The 21,614-nt window shown below is 45.4% G+C and overlaps 1 protein-coding gene across 2 annotated transcripts; it reads left to right on the top strand.

The window, feature by feature from the left end:
* Positions 1-4,899: 4,899 nt before the first annotated feature.
* Positions 4,900-12,799, top strand: UCHL1 (ubiquitin C-terminal hydrolase L1). Of its 2 annotated transcripts, none has more exons than XM_075930526.1 (9): positions 4,900-5,069; positions 5,345-5,440; positions 5,832-5,960; positions 7,539-7,689; positions 9,493-9,578; positions 9,658-9,705; positions 10,235-10,304; positions 11,997-12,055; positions 12,358-12,799. In XM_075930526.1, exons 1-9 carry the CDS (start codon positions 5,037-5,039, stop codon positions 12,442-12,444), a joined length of 759 nt encoding a protein of 252 aa, XP_075786641.1. In that variant the 5' UTR covers positions 4,900-5,036; the 3' UTR covers positions 12,445-12,799. The 2 variants fall into 2 exon arrangements, with proteins under 2 accessions (XP_075786641.1, XP_006129538.1); XM_006129476.4 differs by having other exon boundaries at positions 4,904-5,069; positions 5,345-5,356.
* Positions 12,800-21,614: the final 8,815 nt, after the last annotated feature.

The following is a 21,614-nucleotide window of genomic DNA, read 5'->3' as shown; positions in this document are numbered from 1 at the left end:
TTTAGATTGAATTTTGAAATTTGGTGTCTACACAGCGCCAAATTGAAATAATTCACTATTTTGAGACATCCGTTAACCCTCATAGAATGAGGGTTACAGGGATGCTGAAACAGTGTGCCTGTTATTTCAAAAAATATTTCAAAATAGCAGGCATCTTGTTAAGATACAGGGTAGCTATTTCAGAATATCAGAGGTAGCCATGCAATGTAGACGTACCCTAACACTACTACATACTTAAACTCAAGGGACACCAAAATACAACTTCATCTAAGGTGCCATTTTCCCTAAGGCTAGGGAAAATATCCTCTACCGTCAGGATAATAGGCCCATCACTTGAAACCAATATTTAAGACAACAATATTTAAAAAGGGCTCTAGAGGCGATCCTGGCAATTACAGACCGGTAAGTCTAACTTCAGTACTGGGGAAATTAGTTGAAACAATAGTAAAGAATAAAATTGTGAGGCACATAGAAGAACATAATTTGTTGGACAAAAGTCAACATGGTTTCTGTAAAGAGAAATCATGTCTTACTAATCTATTAGAGTTCTTTGAAGGGGTTAACAAACATGCAGACAAGGGGGATCCAGTATATATAGTATACTTAGATTTTCAGAAAGCCTTTGACAAGGTCCCTCACCAAAGGCTCTTGTGTAAATTACATTGCCATGGGATAAGGGGGAAGGTCCTTTCATGGATTGAGAACTGGTTAAAAGACAGGAAAGAAAGGGTAGAAATAAATGGTAAATTTTCAGAATGGAGAGGGGTAACTAGTGGTGTCCCCCAAGGGTCAGTCCTGGGACCAATCCTGTTCAACTTATTCAGAAATGATCTGGATTTCAGTTTAGAAAAGAGGAGACTGAGGTGGGATATGATAGAGGTATATAAAATCATGAGTGTTGTGGAGAGGGCCGATAAAGAAAAGTTATTTATTAGTTCCCTAAATAGAAGAACTAGAAGACACCAAATCAAATTAATGGGTAGCAGGTTTAAAACTAATAAAAGAAAGTTCTTCTTCACACAGCGTGTTGTCAACCTGTGGAACTCCTTGCCAGAGGAGGCTGTGAAGGCTAGGACTATAATAGAGTTTAAAGAAAAGCTAGATAATTTCATGGAGGTTAGGTCCATAAAAGGCTATTAGCCAGGGGATAAAATGGTGTCCCTGGCCTCTGTTTGTCAGAGGCTGACGAAGGGTGGCAGGAGACAAATCGCTTGATCATTGTCTTCGGTCCACCCTCTCTGGGGCACCTGGTACTGGCCACTGTCGGCAGACAGACTACTGGGCTAGATGGACCTTTGGTCTGACCCAGTACAGTCGTTCTTATGCACTTCTCCCTGAATGCTCTCGACCAAGCAAAACACACCAAAACCAACATCTCCACCTTCCCCCACTTGATCCATCCTGGGTCTCCACACCTCATTATTCTGCTAAGCACTGTCTTTTAAGGGTCTCTTTAATGACTTTGCCTTAACCTGGATCCTCAATGCCAGTCTTTCTCCAAATTATCTGCCTCTAGGTTAGCCCACTCTGAAGCCTCCTTCATCCTTGCTATCCTCTCCCCTAAGCACCAGAGTTTAATCTCCCTTTTGAAGCTCTTCTGTTCTTCATTTCCAAGAAGGGAACTACAGAGAGCCTATCCTATTCTCTTCTCTTTACAATCTTCTTCCTACTCTGAGTTTTGTTTTTTCACTATCACTAGCTAGCTCCTTCCCCAACTACGCATCATCTATAATTAAGCCATCCTCCAGGTGCAGCCAGGTAGCATAATTGGCTTCCTAGGCACTTTAACCCTTTTATTGCTTGTATGGGCAAGATGCCTATTGCTGTTTCATATACATTGCATAATTCTGATTGTAACCTTGTCTTTTTCCTACTACTTCAGTTGTGACTAGGGTTGTGTATCTGATCAATCCAAGAATAAATGGTGAACAGAGTGGTCAAATAATGTCAAAGACGGTTACATAACTTAAAGCCCTAGTTTATTAGAACAGTAACAACAGAATTAAAAATAAAAGAGCAAGGGTGTGTCTAGACTGGCAAGATTTTGCGCAGAAGCAGCCGCTTTTGTGCAAAAACTTGCCAGCTGTCTACACTGGCCGCTTGAATTTGCGCAAGAGCACTGACTTTGTAATGTACAAAATCAGTGCTTCTTACGCAAATACTTTCACGCTCACGCTTGGGAAAAAGCCCTCTTGCGCAAGAATACTTGCTCAAGAGGGCCAGTGTAGACAGGGAAGAACTGTTTTGTGCAAAAAAGCCCCGATGGCTAAAATGGCGATTGAGGCTCTCTTGTGCAAAATCACGTCTAGACTGGCCATGGATGCTTTTGCACAAAAGCACTTTTTGCGCAAAAGCGTCCATGCCAATCTATACACGCTTTTGCGGAAATACTTTTAACGGAAAAACTTTTCCGTTAAAAGTATTTCCGCAAAATCATGCCAGTCTAGACGCAGCCTAAGGTTTTTAGCCTTAGATAGATACTTACACTTAAAAAAAATAAGTGACTTAACTGAATTAACTCAGAAATATGCAAACATAATTAATTACTAAAAAATGAAAGGATGTTACTATGACAGGGTGCATTCACAGAAGACCCCTTGGGATTGCTCACTGGTGGGCTGATCAGGCCACTGACATCCACCTCCTTGCTCTCAGGGGCTCCCCGCCACTCTATCCTGCTAGGCCAGATTCCCTTGTCTCCTCCCAGAGAAGGCACAGAGTTGGGTTTACTGCTCCCCCTCCCTGGAAGAGCAATGCAGACACTGAATTGCTGCGTCTAGACTGGCAGCTGCTTTTGCGGAAAAACTTGCCAGCTGTCTACACTGGCCACATGAATTTCCACAAGAACACTGACGATCTCATGTAAGATTGTCAGTGTTCTTGCAGAAATACTATGCTGCTCCCATTCGGGCAAAAGTCCTTTTGCACAAAGCTTTTGCGCAAAAGGGCCAGTGTAGCCAGCTCAGATTTGTTTTGCGCAAAAAAGCCCTGATCTCGAATATGGTGATCGGGGCTTTTTTGCGCAAAAGCACGACTAGATTAGCACGGACGCTTTTCCGCAAAAAGTGCTTTTGCGGAAAAGCATCCGTGCCAATCTAGACGCTCTTTTCCACAAATGCTTTTAACGGAAAAGTTTTCCGTTAAAAGCATTTGCGGAAAATCATGCCAGTCTAGACGTAGCCAACTACTTTAGCTCTGGGAGGATGCAGTTGTAGGACACAACACCCAGGAAATCAACCCCCCCCCCCAAGGGATCAAAACCCCAAATAAATCCATCTTTCGCTGGATAAAAGTTTTACACAAGGAAAGCTCATGAAGATGTTCACACTCTTTTATCAATGAAAAAGAAATACACACAGGACCTTCCTACCAGGAACCAATTATTTACACTGGGTCTGATAGTAAATAAAAGTGTCTTTATTAAGTATAAACAGTAAGACATAAGTAATTGCAAGTGAAAACAGATCAAAATAAATGTGGGAGGCTATTATTTATGGAGGAGACACAAGGGCTGCATCTAGACTGGCATGATTTTGGAGAAATATTTTTGACGGAAAAGTTTTTCTGTTAAAAGTATTTCCGCAAAAGAGCGTCTAGATTGGCAAAAGCATCCATAGCCAGTCTAGACGTGATTCTGCGCAAGAAAGCCCTGATCGCCATTTTAGCCATCGGGGCTTTTTTGCGCAAAACAATTCTTCCCTGTCTGCACTGGCCCTCTTGAGCAAGTATTCTTGCGCAAGAGGGCTTTTTCCCGAGCGGGAGCGTGAAAGTATTTGCGCAAGAAGCACTGATTTTGTACATTACAAAGTCAGTGCTCTTCAGCAAATTCAAGCGGCCAGTGTAGACAGCTTTTGCGCAAAATCTTGCCGGTCTAGACGCACCCAAAGAGTCGTGTGCATTGTCTTGTGTTTACAGCATAGTATCTTGACTACTGACTCACCTGTCTATTCTGTATTTCTCTTTGGTACCCTTCAGTGGACAAGGCAAGTTGGCAGGGAGTAGTAGCAATAAAGCCAATTTTCCTTTTGAAAAAGAGGAAAGAATTGATGTGTAAGGTTGAAGAAAGTCTCATGGAGCCTTATAGTGGGGAGTTGGGAAGGGAAAGAACATGGGATTTGAGAAACCTTCCTCCAAGGAACTCTAGCTTTTCTAAAATTATGTAGGAATAACTCTTGATCCCTCTGCCAGCAGTGAAGTGGTTAATAGGTCAATTCTCACGGAGGGAAAGAGCTAGGATTTCACACAAGGCTTGGGGGGAAGGGAGGGTAACCGCAGGGTTCGTAAGGTACTGTTTTCTCAAGTGTTTTTTTCTTTATTTTTATTAACTATTTGGTTTGGGGGTTTCTTTTTGAACCATGTTATTGTGAACAAAACAATGGAGATAGTGGACTAATCAAATACAGACTTCACATGATTGCAAGATAACCCTCTCCTTTCTCCATCTTTTTCTAGTGCTGCGTCACAGCACTAGCCTGGAACATAACACACTTCTGCAGTTGCCCGATAATACATGACTCCGTGATACTTCAGCAAAACATGGTGCACAATACCGTACACTGTCAAACAACAGGCAGCTATGACATTAGCATAGCATCATCCTAGTGCTTTCGGGCACCACACTCCTGACAACCTTGCTCCCTTGTTGCGCTTGCAGAATACCACGTGTTTGCCTCCTGGCAACGTCTGCACAGACCTGGGGACCAGCCTTGTTGTGCTGCGCGCTCCAGACACAGCCCACAGGCACGCACCTGCCATCACCGCTCCAGGGAAACGCACTGGAGGGGTTTGGAGGTGGGGTTGGGCTGGGAAGTACCATTGTTTCTTGGGGAGGGGGAACGGACGGCAATGAACAGCCGAGCGGTTCCCCCTAGATTGGTTTTGCCCCTGCTCCTCCCCCTTCCCCCCTGCTGAGGCCCGGAGTGAGTCAGCCCGACGGTATATAGCGCAGGGCGGGCGGATCCTGCTTGCAGAGCAGTCGGTCTCAGCGCGTTCTTCTGTTTTTGGCGTTTGCTTTGCCGCCACCGTCCCCGAGCACCATGCAGTGGCAGCCCATGGAGATTAACCCCGAGGTGAGCGGGTGCAGGCGGAGCGGGAGGTTAGGATTACGGATTAGTAGGAGTGAGTGGGGTGTGGCTGGCTGGGTGAATGGGGGGTTGGGGCAGGCTCCAGGGCGGCGCAGGGCTATGTGAATGGGGGTCTGGGCGAGGAGCTAGGGGTAAATGTAGGGGGAGGGTCGCCAGAGGCAGCGGTGCTGGGCGGAGCGCTGGGGACGGAGTGGGGGCAGGGCTGGGGGAGGGGCGGGACTGCAGGGGTCGCTCCCTCGTTCATCCCCTTTGTCTTGCAGATGCTGAACAAAGTGAGTGGCCGGCGTCGGAGGAGCTGCGGGTCTGTCGGGCCGGAGCAGCAGGCGGGAGCGGCTCTTTCTTGCATCCCCGCCGGGGTGGGGCCGGAGCGTGATGCCGCGGGCGCGGCTGCACTGTCACGCCTCCGCAGGGGGCTGGGCGGCGCGGCGCGCATTGCGGGGCCGCCATGCAGTGGGTGGGGGCCGGGCGCCCCCTCGAGTGGTGCTTGCGTCTGAGTCCGCCCCACGTGCGGGGCTGGGTCCTGGCTCAGCAGCAGGTGGCGCTGCGGCTCCGCGGTTTGTGCTGTGTCACTGGCTGGAGGTGGGCGGTCTCCCTGCTGGCCCTGTAGCCAGAGCAGGGCTGTGTGTCTGCGAAGGCGGCTGCCTGGGATAGGCGGGGCGGGGGGCTCCTGCTTAGCCCAACCCTTCCCTGGTGAGCACAGAGGGAGGCGACTGCTTCCCCCATCTGCCTACTCTCCTCTCCCTGCAGGTGTTGTCCCGGCTGGGTGTTGCCCCTGGCTGGCACTTTGTGGATGTGCTGGGGTTTGAGGAAGATGTGTTGAGCTCTGTGCCCACCCCATCTTGTGCTCTACTCCTGCTCTTTCCCCTCACTGCCCAGGTAGGTCCATGAGATGAGAAAAGCCAACAGCTGCCATTTGTGCAGAGTTCTGTCTGTGTATGGGAGATGCTTGCTGAATCAGCAGGGCTCTTTTGTTTTCCTCTGCCAAATTGGAGATGAACGCTATTATATATGGTCATTGAGACCAGAGAGATCTCACTGAGTCTCCTCCCTTGTATGATGTCATGGGATATACATATGCAGCACTCTAAGCCAGTCTCTTGGCACTGGCAGGAGGCCCACCTCCATAGTATGTGATGCACAGTGAATTATAACTGATGTGAACACCTGGAAAACCTGACTGGACTTGAAATTTGTATTGCTATTATGAAGTTTGCAGAGAGAATCCATTGTATTAGCATATCTGTTCCCCTACCTGGATATTATTACTCTAAATTAGCCCTCCCTTAAATCTGTAAAATCAGGTCTCTCTAATCCACGTAACTTGATAGCAGAAAGCAGATCATCTCAGACATGTAGAAGAAATAACTTGACAGCACCATCAGGAGCTACAACTGAACCATTTCCTGACCTGGCACTTAAAAAACAAATGACTGCTGGTTTCAAGACCAGATACACAGATGCAGGTTAGAGAAATCTGGATATCCGGCAAATAATTAGTTGCATTCATTCTTGAAAACACGAGCAGAATAATCCCATAGTCTACATAGTAAACTGAAAACAAAAGCAGGTAACTTATTACTTAGTGTATGTATTCACTCCTCCACTCCATCTGTGAATGTCCTAGAGTGAGGTGAAGCCTTACTGTCACTGAAGCTTCCTCTGCATGACCATATGACTAATTAAAACAGAGTTTAAGGGTTCTTCAGGGGAAGAATATCCTTGATATTCTGTTTCAGTAATTGCTGCCTCATAAGCATACAATACAAAACTACTATAACAGTGATATGAAGTTTCTCTGTTGCCCAAGTTGGCAGGTTGGGGGTGTGCACCATACTAATAGGAATTAATAACTTGAATGGAGAATATAATTTTAGATGCACAATTTAAGCCTCAAGTCTCAATTGTCTAGATGATAGAACTGTATGCTAATGAATAGCAAAAGAGCTGAAACTACTAGTGTGGGAGAAACAGTTTGATATTGCTGGTCCTGTAGCTGGCTCAACTGAAGCTAAAAATCTCTGAGGGTGGGGAATAGAGGAGTGTAATTCCTAGTGTAAGAAACAAGTTTTGGCATTCTTAACCTGTCTCTTATTTGGAGATGTGTGCAAACCTGGCTGTAACTTGGCAAGCTCTTGAGTGGTTTGGACAGAATGAGTCCTTGAAACTCAGTTTCTCGTGCCAACTTTTGCCTAACTGATAGCTGTTGGTGCTAGCTTAACAAGTGGAGTCCCATACTACAACTTGTCATGTACAACCTTGATCTAGTCTATGCAACATATATTGTTGTTCAAGTGGAACTAAAATGATGTGGGCCTGTTCCAAAAAGGATGGCTTTTTGACAAACTTTCCCTCTGTTATATTTTCCACAATTGGCTACCCTGTTAAATGTATTAACTATGTAAAAAGTAAGATGTCTAAAAATTATCATCCATTGATGTGCTTGCATGTTTGCAGCATGAAAACTTCAGAAAAAAACAGATTGAAGAACTGAAGGGACAAGAAGTTAGTTCCAAGGTGTATTTTTTGAAACAGACGGTTGGCAATTCCTGTGGTACAATTGGTCTGATACATGCAGTTGCTAATAACCAAGATAAACTTGTATTTGGTGAGTATGCATTTGGAGCCTTGCTTTAAAAGGGAACTTGCTCATTTGTCAGGTCACTGATCTGGATATAACAGATCTACAGTAGCTAGACAGTTTTACACTAGAAGTCCTATTACAACTAGGTTTGCAGAGATCAGATTTGTGACTAAAGCTCTTACCTGAACATTTCACTTCCAGGTACTAAGGCTATCAATAACTTATCTTCTGATAGAAATGTAGCCATGTTAGTCTGGTGTAGCTGAAACAAAACAGGACTATATCACTTTCAAGACTAACAAGATGGTTTAATAGGTGGTGAGCTTTCGTGGACCAGATCCACTTCCTCAGATCAAACAGTGGAAGAAAATTGTCACAACCATATATACCAAAGGATACAATTAAAAAAAATGAACACATATGAAAAGGACAAATGAAATTTCAGAACAGATGGGGGGGGGGGGGGGGGGAGTAAATGTCTGTGAGCTAATGATATTGGAGGCAATAATTGGGGAAGCTATCTTTGTAATGGGTAAGATAATTAAAGTCTTTATTCAAAATTAGGTGTAAAGTATCTTCTGATAACTGAGTTACCTACACACAGCTGCTCTGAGAAGCAGATGAGGAATAGACTAGTGTCTCAGGTTAGGTTTAGAACCACTGGTCTGTTTACCATTGTGGGCAGCACAGATTGCCTCTTATGTGGGCCATATCTAATGCCTTTATGGCTCTGAAGCTGTTACATGGGATGCAGCTCAGTACTAATAGGACCACAAGCATACTGCAGGCTGAGGACAACTGGGCTAGACAGTAGTACCCCATAGGACATATGGCATGCAAAGTGCTGGAAAACCTGATCTCAAAGCAGGTGACTTCTGTTGGAACTAAGTGTGTAAATACTATGTTTGCCTGGATTTACATACATCAATGCCTGGAGACTTCTCCCTATAGAAAATGTTAATTCCTGGTGTCAAACACAAGCTTATGAAGGCACTAGTACCTCATGTTAAGTCTAAAACAATGAAATACCTCTTTGCCCCTCTCCTCCCTCCCCCAGCACCTCAAAAGCACTGGGACTCTAAAGCAAAGCCATGGTCAGTTTAGCTACTGTCTTACTAGGTATCCCTACAGCATCTACTATGGGATAATGGCATCCACTATTAATTTCAGGGGAACAAGACATGGCTAACAACTGGAATACATAAACTCATTCCGAAAGTGAATTGGTTTGTTTTCCAAATTGATAGAGCTACTTGTAACTTGAAACTCAGCACTCAGTTGGAAGAGGGTAGTCTGAGTAGTTAAACTGAGCAATTAGACTATAAATTAGTCATGCACCAGATACTTCAATTAAAGCACAGGAAGAAATTCTGTCCCCTTTAAAGACAACCGGGTTGTACTGGGACAAACTTTGCCTACCTTCTATGCTTGAAGCATGAGCTCAAACTCAGCACAATTCTCAGTAGCGTCAAAGTGGGAATAGGAATAAACAGTACTTGCTTCCAGATTAATTCTGGAGTTTGGGGGGGGGGGTGTCAGGGAAAGGGAGCAGAAAACAACCAGCTCCTTAGGGCTGACATTAAAAATATAATTTCACTCAGTGGCATGGTGACTCATTTCATAAACTTGACCTAAGTTTTAGGTCTAAACTTGTGTTGCAATACCTCAGTATTGAAGATAGCCTTTTTCCAAATTGGAGTGTGCTGGGCAGCCTTGATACATTGTGTATGCATGTGTATTTCAAATCTGCAAACTGACAGCTTTGCATTGGACTCTCAACCTAATATGAGCACATTCATTGTCTAACCATGGCAAACTCTTGCACAGATGAAGGCTCAGCCCTGAAGAAGTTTCTCAAGGAAACAGCTGACCTCTCTCCTGAAGAGAGAGCAAAACGCCTTGAAAATAACAAGGTATGAGAATTACTGGATTGGGGAAAACTTATTGCAGTAACACTTGGTGTTTATTAATCTGTATCTACTTTCTTGTCAGGCTATTCAGGAAGTTCATAATGCTGTTGCACAAGAAGGCCAATGTCAAGTAAGCTTTACACATGAGACCTAGCTGGACGATATTGTAGCTTGATATATTAATGTAGCTAATGGGGGAGATTTCTTGGGTTGTGGCAATCCAAATAGTATTGGATATTGCTCCAGCTTGACAGTAGCTGCATTACACTGTCTCTTCTGTAAAGAGGTGAACTTTTGAAGTAACTCCTTTCTCATGTCAACTTTCAAAAGTTCCAATTGCCAAAGTCCGTTTTAAAAATGGGTCTTAGAGGATTTTGGGCGACTTCCTGTTTTCTGTTTTCTTTACAAAAGATATGCTATATTCTAATAGCAAGTGTGGGAGGAGCAAGAGAGCCTTAGTCCTGTTGACTTAGACTATTATAGTCTTCAGATTGATTGTCTCCCATTTCCTATTCATACCAAATAGTTGAAATACTGTATCTCTCAAATACAGAGCAGGATCCAGATTCTCTAACAAACTGGAGTCCAAAATAAAAGATTAGTGTATGTAATGGAAAGCTATACTAACCTATCTGACTTAGTTTTTTTTTTCATCTCAGGTAGAAGAGGATAAAGTGAACTTCCATTTTATTCTGTTTGCCAATGTGGATGGACATCTGTATGAATTAGGTAGGGTTATATAAATCTCTCTTTGGAGTAAGCTGATGTAAAGCCACAGTTAAATATCTAGCTATTACTTCATTAGAATCATGGTGAAGATAATAGCCATGTTAAATGAATAATCTTACAACTGCATTAGCCTTCAGCACAACTATTAGTCCCTGGGGATGTGGCTGGCAGCCAGTGGTCTCCTGGCTTCACTCCTGCTGCCTCTGATACAAGTGTCAGCACATGGTAGCACTAGTCCCTATCTGCAGGAGTCCCAAGCTCTGAGGACTGAGGCCCACTGTGGACAGGCTGTTCTGAGAGCCAGCCTTCCTCTTCTCCTCCCCCGTCTTTGTGGGATGCAGCAAAGGGACAGGGCAAGCTGAAAAGCTGGCTTCCTGAGTGTACCAGCTCCTGCCTGTCCCCCTCCAATGCTGCTGCATCTATCAGAAGCAGTGTGCAGTCTGGCAGGTGGCTCTATTGGGCCCAGTGCTCATGGGGAGCTGGCTCCTCACAGGCTCCAGCTGCTGCTGCCTCTCCCCGACCTGCTGCCTTGGTATCTGAGGTAGTGGGGGTGCGGTAGGTGGGGGTGTGTGTGTGTCTATGGTCATTTAGTTAACTGATAGGACCAGGTTGATCAGTTAATTCTGTAGTTGACTGCACTTGGACATTCCTAGAAGATAATGCATGTTAATCAACACTTTACCTTAGGTGAATTTCCATAAATTCTAACACAACCCATTTTAACTGAAAATGATTTGAAACCAGTGTCTGAAAGCTGTTGTCCTTCCCCAAGGACTAGAACTCTTGTTTCAGGCTCTCTGGGGCAAACTAGTATGATCCTATTTAAATGACCCTGTCAGTTAAGGAGACTTGCTCTGCTATAAACACCTGATTGATTATGAAGTAAGTTGAGAAACTGTTGTCAAACCCCAAATTCAGACGGGCTAGCATTACAGGCAGTCCCCGACTTACGTCGGATCCGCACTTACAGACGGGGCTTTCTCGCCCCAGAGCTCGCAGGCAGTGGTCCTGCCACCTCGACCTCCGGGGCGAGAAAAGCTGCTCCCGGTGCCCCTGGTCTGCTGGGGACCGTCTCCAGCAGACCAGGGGCACGGGGAGCAAAGCTGCAGCGATGGCGGGGTCCCGCACATCTGAGGCTTTGCCAGAGCAGAACCTCAAAGGTGCAGTACCCCACTGCTGCTGTGGCTTTGCTCCCCGTGTCCCTGGTCTGCTGAGGGGGGGCGCAGCTAGTGTGCCCCCCCCAGCAGACCAGGCTTTTGTTGTGGACCCTGGGGCAGAGCAGCTGGGGTGCTGCCAGTTGGTCCCGCAGCGCCACTCTGGGCACTACTGGACCAACCCGGCAGCACCCCAGCTGCTCTGCCCCAGGCATCCCCAAGTCAGCTGCTGCTGAAACTGACCAGCGCTGACTACAGGAAGCCGGAGGCAGAGTTGCTCTGCCCAGGGTTTCCTGGAATCAGCTGCTGATCAGTTTCAGCAGCAGCTGACTTGAGGACGCCTGGGGTTCTTAAGTTGAATCTGTATGTAAGTCAGAACTGGTGGTCAGTTTCAGCAGCGGCTGAATCTGGATGCCAGTTCCGACTTACATACAGATTCAACTTAGGCACTGTAGGTTTGTTCTTATCTTGTACGTAACCCGGGGACTGCCTGTAATGTTAAAATAGCTTTCCAAGTAATGAGGCTGTTTCTTTACAGATGGACGCATGCCATTTCCTGTAAATCATGGAGAAAGTTCAGATGACTTGCTGTTGAAGGTATGCCCACTTCAGTAATGAGTTTATAGTGTATATGGACTTGAGCGGGGAGAGGGGGATTCTAAAACTGTCTGAACAGCATGTGTTTAGCACAGTGGTCACATGGCTTGAGAGTGTCACTGCTGTTTATCAGCTAGTGATGCTGTAAGTTGGTGTGACAGTGTTTTGAGCCTAGTCCAGGTACCTTTGGTTTAACAAGGATGGCAAACAGATGATCAGGTGCTTCTATAATTAACTTTAAGGAGTATTGCATACTGGCTGTGGCGTATTGGGAATACTAAGTAAGAACTCTTCTCTTTAAGGCTTCTGCTAAGATCTGCAGACAGTTCACAGAACGTGAGAGGGGAGAAGTTCGCTTTTCTGCTGTGGCTCTCTCCAAGTCTGCCTGAGATGCTGAAGAGGGAGTTGAAGGAAGGCATTCTTAATATCATATCAACAAATGCATTCTCTAAATCTTATATTGCTTCAGTGCTTGTTAAACACAGCTGGCTTGACCAATTAAACAGTTCTGCAGAACTGTTCACCTCCAAAGTATACAAGTGACATCAGAGGAGTTACGATAAATAACCTGAGATTCTAATGAACTGTTCTGACAGATCTGTCTCTGGACTCTTAGGCCCTGATTTTTTTCACATGTTGAGTAAAAAAGCTTTACATGGCTTGTTTAACCTGTGCTTGTAAGTTAAACTGTTGGTTGTGATTTCTTGTCTTAATAGGACAAATAAAACTCTTCTGCTGTTAAAAGTGAATAGATGAGTCTTTTTTCAGTGTGACTCTTAATGACAGCAGAGTTAAGGCTGGCATCACTGCACACTATGCCTGATAGTGTGGTTACCAGAGAGCAATGAGACGTGACAGATAAAATATCACTTGAACAAGAGCTATAGGCCTAAAGGTAATAAAGTTCTGGCTCTTAAGTTGGATGTCCTAGATTTGGATCTCTAGGGGTAGAATGTCCATTTTAGAGCTGTCTTCTAAACTTGAAAGGGCACAATGTAATAGAGCGCAGAATGAAACACCTGTGGTCTTATACATGCCTATCCAATAGTGAATCATGGCAAGAAGACTAAATACCACAAGGTAGTGAGTGCATAATATTTGGGGACTTCATAATACTTGGGTATAGACTGACCAGCCTTTGTAGACTGAGATGAGTGTCCGTGGTGCTGAGGAGTGGCTTTTTAAAACCTATCTACCCAGGCCTTGCTAGTGATCAGTTACACCAACCTAATCATGGAGGTAAGTAGCAGTTTGAGCTAGAGAGCCCCTGTTGACAGTTACTCCAGCTCCTGTGAGTAGTGGTAATGGTAACTCATCTGACAGCTCTAATCCAGGAAGGTAGGACCCCTCCCCACCCCACTCCCCCCCCAAAAGTGAAGAGGTGCAAGAATTAGGGATGTAGTGACTAGTCACCACTTTCCCTCCCTTTTGCTCCTCCCCTTGCTGCCTCTGGGGGAGGAGTGGAGCCAGTATTAGGGGAAGCCACCTTTAAAAGAGGACGCAGATGGGTAGCAGGGGCTAGGCAGAAGCCATGAATCAACTGAATCCTGGCTTGTGCCCAGTGTCAGATGCTGTGCCTCTGCTCTAACTTGATTAAGGGCCTGCCAGTTCTTACTGCATTTAAAAAGCAGAGTGCAGTGGGGTGACCCCAGCACAAGCTGGGAATCAGGTGTCCCAGTTCATGCTGGGTCCCCCATGCTGCACACCAGCCTTCAAAATGTATGAGAGCCAGTAAGCTCTTAATACATTTAAAAGGCAGAGCCACAGCGGGATTAATTCCCAGGGATGCAATGAACCCTGCTGCGGCTCGCTTATCAACAGTCAATGGAAATTCCACTGACTAGCTGATGAAACTAAATTTAGATTCTTACTAGGGTTGTTAAACTCTGTTTTCTTAAAGGAAAAAGAGCTAGGGGTTGCATTAGACTTGCAATGCTATTTGCTGTTCATCTTTGTGGTGTCCAACTTAGGTTACAAGTGAACAGAGCTTGCTTCTAGGAAAGTGGCCTGAGGTACTCAAGTCATTTCAAAGACATCCATGATAACTTAAATTGCTTTCCGGTTCATAGAATGACAGCAGCCCTGTCTACCTGTTTCTGGAAATATGATTGGAGAGAAGTATGGCTAATGTCATGACTTCAATGAAAGCAAAGAGTGTATCTTCATAGAATAGGAACCACCCTTTCTGCCTTGGACATGCCTTCCAACTGAGTCTCTCATGCTGCCTAGCAGCAGATGTGGTTAAAAGTCTGCTTCTGGAATTCTTCTGTGCCCCCAGTCCCAGATGGATTGGGGAAATGCAGAACTATGCCATGCATTGAGTGTATTTGTAGGAGCATCTCTCCCATCCCAACACTATCAGTGAAACGTCTTATCAGGGAAGCTCTTCCGTTTTTAGTTCAGTGGAAACATCAAGGTTACTCTAAGTTTCTAATCTGCATGCCAGCTGGTCAGTTTTCTGACTGCGGTTGTCCAAGCTTTTAAACTAACTTAAGTCCAAATTCCAGTCAAGCTATTAAATTCTTTAGCCTGCCAATGGTAGTTACTGGGAATAACTGGGAATAAGCAGATGAGGCCTGAAACAATCCTTCTCCCTCCTTACCTCAGCTTCTTGTCTGATAATGACAAGGAGAGCAGCTAAGGAAAAATCAACCTTCACTTACTGCACTGGAACAGTTCCTTTTTCTCCCTGAAATGCCACTGACCACAAAGGGAAAAGGGGGGACTGATTTCTCTTCCTTTTTATTAACTGGGAGATCTAAAAGTGGGGGCTGAGGCAAATGCAGCAGAGGGCAGGGGTGAGCAAATGGAGGACAAGAGAAAATTAAAGGGGAGACAACTCAGGTGGGAAAGACAAACAAACTGTGGAAACCAGGGAGAATGGTAGCAGCTGAGGGCTTCCCTATCCCTAGCTACATAAAGGAGATGTTGCTAGAGGAGGGAAAACAAATCCATTGCCCTTTCCTGCCAAAAACACTGGCAGAGAGGTGGTAGATGGCAAGACAGAGGGGTGCAGGATGACCAAGACTAGTACTTTGGGGATCTATTTTCACAAACATCCTAAAGTATGTGAATGGCAAACAGTTGGAAGCTGATAAGAGCTAGGTATTACAGATAATTACTCTGAAGTGCTAATCCATGGTCCCTTTGTGCAAATGCTATACAGATAGTCTCTGCCCTGAAGGGACTTGTGGATGGATGTGTGGCTCAAAAATAAAACAGGAATAGACTGCAAGTAGGCTACATTGTTACGGTCAAGTTGGCTATATGAGGAGTTAGGTGCTTGCTTTACCTGTCCCCCACCCCCATTTCAAGCCTTTTTACTAGCTACCTAATTTAATCCTTCTTTATTGTACTGTAGCAAAGGGACCTGGAGCCGAGGATAGGTGTCTTGTTTAATTAGTAAGTCAGTTAAAAAAATTCATAGTGAAAATAACCTGTTTAACACTTTAATTTCAAGGTTTCTATTTAAGTCTGCCCGAGAATTGACTCATCTTTCCATGTTTTCAATGTGTTTTTTATTCTATTTGGTTTTTTACTTTGATTATTAGCCTGAAAAGCTGACTCTGCTTTTGCTGCTACTGTGGTAAGACTGCAGTCTGTCATACTGATCAGTACTGCTGTGTTGGTTGTTTTTACGGGAACCATCCTGTCTGTAGCAGCCTGTTTCTTGTTTTATTATTTGGATTTTAAGCTCTTTGTGGGTAGAAGTTGTATTTTAGTCTGTGTTTGTGCAGGAGGTATGTGTCTGACAATAATTTGAGTACTATGATAGTACAAGTAATTAAATAGCAGTAATCCCATCTCAATTTTCACTCTGTTTGCTCCCTGCAGATTAAACTCACCCTCTTGACCCTGCCTGCCCTTATCTGACCTAGCTTTATGGGAATACTTTGCCCTTAACCTGGTGCTCTGCTTTTCTGTCTCATCCACCTAACTTTCCTATTGTGGGTGAGTAACAGTTACAAAAAAGAGCAGATAGGATCAGTGTTTCCAAAGATCAGGTAACCCTCTCCCCACTGCATCTCCCTCACTCAGTTCCTCTGATAACTGCTGCTCTTGCTTCTCCAGGATGAGAAGCATCTCACTAGAAATAGAAAAAGAAATTACGGGATGCCTGTTAGTTTAAAATTTACCAAAATTGTATAATGCTCTAGAGCTATATATACTGCAGACCCAAGATGTTCTGCTTATTTGTTCTAAACGTTGAGTATCCCCAAGTCCTATAGTTAAGGCACATCATAAAAATAAAAGCCATCATACCACAGCTGTTAGTGTTAAATCAAAAATCAGGAATACTATTTGTATATCAGTGTCACAAGGAAACCTTTGATAAGCATGCCTACAAGGTAATATTCTTAGTAGCACATTTTTAGTATAATGTTAAAATGTCAGCATTGTGCAGGTATTGAGATCTTAAAACAGTCAAAGCTTAGATTATAGTCGGTCTATTTTTTATTAGTGGTGTTTTGCTGTGTTAGCTTGAAAGCAGTTTGAACTTTAAAGCCCTGTGATAAAGCTAGTCTGTAGATGGCAGCATTGGGAAACTATTGCAGTAACATGTAGCAAGCCTTGAGCAGAGACCCTGAGCCAAGTGCAGTTAAGCCGTGGCTGGGACTACACAGAGGAATGAGTGCACTTCTGATTAAAGACAGTATGGTCACATAACTTCTGCCTGAGTTAAGGGCCCTAACTGGACAAAGCTCCCATAGATTTCAATGAGCTTTGGATTAGGTCTTCGCTTTGTCTACCCTAGGCATAGTTGCACCTGACCTCAATTCAGCCTATTATACTACATAATGTCTGTACTGAAATTGCTAGCTAAAACTGGCCTATGTCCTTTGAGAGTAAAGGGAACAGGGAAGCTTAGTCCTGCAGCCTTTGGTAATTAGACCAGTTTTTCTTGACACACACAGAAATAAATATGCAAGAAAGAAAATAAAACACCAAGAAGAAATAGACCTCTTTTTTGTGTTTGCCATTTTTTGGAGTTTGTTGCTGTACTTGTACTCAATCATTCCATGTCTCTAACCTCAACGAGGCAGTGTGCACTGTTGTGTTTCCTTATATTCCTCTCCTCCCTCTCCTCCACGCTATACATTGTAACACTTGGCACATGCCAAGGACTCAAACTTGAAGATTTCTACTGTCTCTTGCCATCTGAATACTAAACCAGCTTTTGCAAGAAATGTTTTAATTGTGTTTCCATAACAAATTTGTATTGTAAAAGGTTCCTTTGTGCCCCGACCATAGATATTAAATAGCATTTGTGTAGTGGTGGTTTGTTTTGAGTGGATTCTACTGTTCACAGCAATCAGTCTCCTGACAGCCTGTTGTTGTCAACAGAGGGCTAAAATACTGTTACCATGGTGCAGCTGGTTGAACTACTCCTGAAATGGAGACAGCTGCTCTGTTGTTGCTTGTCCTCCCACCTTTAGGGGTGCTGCCCCTAGCTGCAGAGTGAAAGCTGAGCTCTCTTGGGTACTGCTTTTCCATTGTGACCAGCTGCAAGACTGGCAGTGCTGCTTCTAGGATCTGACCCTCAGAGGTGGTCTAGACTGCAAAGTTACATCGGAAGAAGATACGCAAATGGCGAACCTCAATTTGCCTATCTTTTTCCCCCCCTTTTTTTTTCCGGAAGAGGTTTTTCTGAAATTTGGCCCCTCTACATGGGGCCAGTTTTGGAAAAACCTCCTGTTAAGGAGTATTCCTTAATCCTCATACAATGAGGAATACAGGGAGGCCGAAAGAATGCGTTCTCTTTTCAGAAACAGTTCCAAAAAAGCAGAAGCATTCCTTGGATGCTGCAGAGCTTTTCTGGGATAACTCCGGTATTTTGGAAAAGCTCTGCGGTGTAGATCAAGCTAGAGAGCCTGTAGATCTTTCCGAAAAAAGGGGATCTGTCTGCAGAGGAAGCAGTGGAGGGAGCAGCAGATAGTGGAGCCTTGTTCTAAGGGGTGATGAGAGGATAATCATCCTGGGGATTAAAAAATAGAGGCAAGGAAAGTCCTCACTGTGCTTATTCTACTCTTTCCAGCAGCCTTGAGTTTGTCTCACGAACATAATGCCGTGACGTTTCACAGGAGCGCTTGTTAGTCTGTAACTGAAAAAGCAATGAATAGTCTTGCAGCACCTTAGATTAACAAAATATGTAGCTGGAATGAGTTTTTGTGGGCATATTGTGACTCAACATTAGGCTCTCCAAGTTCATTAAAGAGTAACTGCAACAGAAATCTGGTTCAAGACAGTCCAGCATACGAAAGAAAATGTCAGTACCTTAGAAGTTACTTGCCTGGGTCATTTTGTTTAGATGAGTAGCAGCATGTTTGACAGCATCAAAGCTAGTGAAATGAAGCTGGAAATATTCAAGAAAGACTTGGACAGGGGGAAACTAAATTACTACCCTTTGTTAAGGAAACATCTGGAAGACTCAGCTGCTTTCACAGACAATGCTGGCACCAGCAAAGAAATGCACCAACCATATTTTGATACAAATAGGAAGTCAAGGGAAATGTTTTCAGAAAGTTTTGGCAGCTAAATATGTTAGAAATTAGGGGTCATTGCTGTATGAGCAACCATGATGAAATTCTTCATAGAAAGAATTACAGCTGCTATGCAGTCTGAGGGGTTGTTTCAGTCTAAATAAAAAAAAAAAACTTAAACAATTAATAGTCCTGTAGCACCTTAGAGACTAACCAAAAATATAGATGGTATCATGAGTTTTCATAGGCACAACCCACTTATTCAGGTAAGGGTATAAATACATAGCAGGAAAAAAGAGGAGCAGGGGAGGGGGAAAAGTGGTCAAAGTGTCTGTGCTAAATGAGGCTAATAGTGGTCTATAGGTGCTAGATACTTAGCTTTTGATGTCATTTGGGTGTTGAATATAATGGCCTATTCAAGACATGTCTTCGTTCAGTCCTTGGGTGAATGGGCCAAATGTGCATATGAAGGCCAGTTCCGCAAACTGTCTTTCTAGCTGATTCCTGAAATTACTTGGTAAGAGGATGACCTCTATTAAATTCATTGAGGGCCCAGGCTCCTTAAAATGTTCCCCATATCCACAAACCTGGAAATCCTAGTCATCCTATAATAGGTGTTGGCACACTGACAGCAGGATTATCCAGTTATGTTGACTCTCGCTTCCCATCTTATACTACCACCAATCCTAGCTACCTTCAAGACACCACTGAGGCTACGTCTAGACTGCAAGTTTCTTTCAAAATAAGCTTATTTAGGAAGAATGTCCAGATGCAGAAAGTACAATGAAATAGCATCTTTTGAAATAGCACATCACTGTCTTGCATTTAAGGGCATGCGGAACCAGTTCAGGTTGGGCATTAGTTCAGCAGGTGCTTCCAGGTGCTGTTGCTGAGATGTGTGCTTAAAGGGACTTCCTTCTCCCCCTCTCCCAGCCCTTTCTCAACTTCTGCTGCTTGCTTGCCTACCTCTCTGAGGGACAGCAAAGCATTTGCAGTGCATGCTCTGCTTGCCTAGCTTTTGGACTCCACAGCACAGTCCTTGACATGGAGTTGAAGCTCCCTCTGGGCCTGCGATGGCCCCATACTACAGTTTCTGCAGCACTTCGTGCAGGCTGCCTTCATGGTCCTGCAGGAGCTCAACACCAAGATCATCAGTGAGACCCTCTGCCTCTGTGCAGGAGCAAGACCCTTGTAATCGCACCCCACAGTGGAGAAATGCTTCTGGAGGCTGGACATCAGTTCCAACTGGTGGGATGACCAGCAGTGGCTCCAAAACTTCCGTGTGAGAAAAACCACTTTCATGGAGCTGTGTGCCAGCTCACCCCTAACGCTGTGACACCCAGATGCAACCTGCCATCTCCCTTCAGAAGCGGGTCGCAATCTCAGTCTGGAAGGTCGCCACCCCAGACATCTACCAGGCAGTGGGCAACCAGTTTGGCATGGGCAAGTCCACCATCAGGGCCCTCCTCATGGAGGTAAGGCACACTCGGGCTGCAGTCCCTGGAGAGGGAGAGTACTAGAAAGGGGGACCCTAGGGAAAGTGGGGGTTGAGGGTGGTGGGGGGAAGCCCCGCCCCCAGGAGGTTCTGTAGTCCCATCCTCACACATCCCTGAAGGGGGAGGTGGCCTCATAGGGGGTGGCTCCTTGGCTGTTTGAGGGGGCGAGGGGAGGTGGGGACCTCTTAAGGTTCAGTCACGCCCTCTGATCTCTGTTTTGTGTGTTTGTCTCCTTCTGCTAGTGGTGAGGTCCATCAACTCCATCCTGCTGCACAGAATCATCCGCCTGGGAGATCTGGACATGATCGTTGCAGGATTTGCTGCCCTCCCCCAACAGCGGAGGAGTCATAGATGGAACCCACGTCCCTATCCAAACACCAGAATGTCGAGCTGCCCAGCATATTAACCAAAAGGGCTATTTTTCAATAGTGCTGCAAGCCCTGGTCAACCACCACGGACAGTTTACAGACATTTTTGTTGAGTGGTGGGGCAGGGCACACGACACTCCCATTTTCAGGAATTCCAGCCTCTACCACAAGCTGAAGGCTGGCACATTCTTCCCTCAGTGCAACATCATGGTCAGGGACATTCAGATGCCACTGTGCATTGTGGGAGATGCGGCCTACCCCCTCATGCCATGGCTAATGAAGCATACTCCAGCCACCTGGACCCAAGCAGGGACTGTTTCAATGCCTGGCTAGGCAGGGCCTGAATCCACATGGAATGAGCCTACGGATGTTTGAAGGTGAGGTTCAGGTGCCTCCTGACCTGTCTGGAGGTTGGGGAGCACAACATCCCCGAGGTGTGGCAGTCAAGGGGGAAACCTTCTTTCTGGGATAGGGGGCAGAGGCCAGCTAGAAGGGAAGAGTCTTGAAACAGCTACGCCCAGCTGCCATCTGCTAGGCCTATCAGGTGGGAGTGCACAGCCAGGAGGCCCTGAGGGGTAGTTTCTCTGAAGGACTCCAGTAACTCTCCCCACCAGGGGCCTGTGCCTTGCCCCTCTATGCCTTTCCCACAACAACCCTTCCCTTCCCCCTTTCCTGTACAGTCAATAAATACAACAGTTTGTTCAACCAAAATCCTTTTTTTTTTTTTTTTTTTTTTTTAAATAACAAATTAAACTGGGAAGGAGGCGGGCTGAGAACCTGGATAGGGGGAGGGAGGAATGGGGTTGGGAGTGGTGCCGCTGGAAGTTCCGCCTTGGATCTGTGGACCTTGAGGGGGGCGGGACAACAGCAGGATAGACAGGAGGGGACTGGAGCGGAGTCAGGCATGGGAGGGGGAGCTGGCGTAGACATGGCGGGGACAGGAGCCAGGTATGCCATCATCTCCCATATGGTGGCACACGTGGTGGCCCTGCTACACCAGCTTGGTCCACATTTGCTCCACCATTGGGTGTCATCCCAGACTTCCTGGGCCAGAGTCCGCTGCATGTCCCAGAGGGTGCCCGCATGCTTTCTCAAGGTCCTCCTGGACCCTCTGTCACTTGTGGCTCCCTCGGGTTCGGTCGGCTGCCTTGGCTGGTGGTGATCGCCCCTCAGTCATGGCTGATCCGGCTGTGGAGAATAAAGAGGGGGAGGT

This window comes from Pelodiscus sinensis, chromosome 5 (assembly GCF_049634645.1).
Source record: "Pelodiscus sinensis isolate JC-2024 chromosome 5, ASM4963464v1, whole genome shotgun sequence".
Taxonomy (NCBI): Eukaryota; Metazoa; Chordata; order Testudines; family Trionychidae; genus Pelodiscus; species Pelodiscus sinensis.
This window is presented reverse-complemented; position numbering and strand designations above follow the sequence as displayed.

What these genes read in the sequence shown, in the direction of transcription:
- UCHL1 (XM_075930526.1), top strand. Translation starts at nt 5,037, where the DNA reads ATGCAGTGGCAGCCCATGGAGATTAACCCCGAG. An exon ending in CCATGGAGATTAACCCCGAG is followed by an intron (nt 5,070 to 5,344) that starts GTGAGCGGGTGC and finishes TTTGTCTTGCAG; the next exon opens with ATGCTGAACAAAGTGAGTGG. An exon ending in TTTCTTGCATCCCCGCCGGG is followed by an intron (nt 5,441 to 5,831) that starts GTGGGGCCGGAG and finishes CTCTCCCTGCAG; the next exon opens with GTGTTGTCCCGGCTGGGTGT.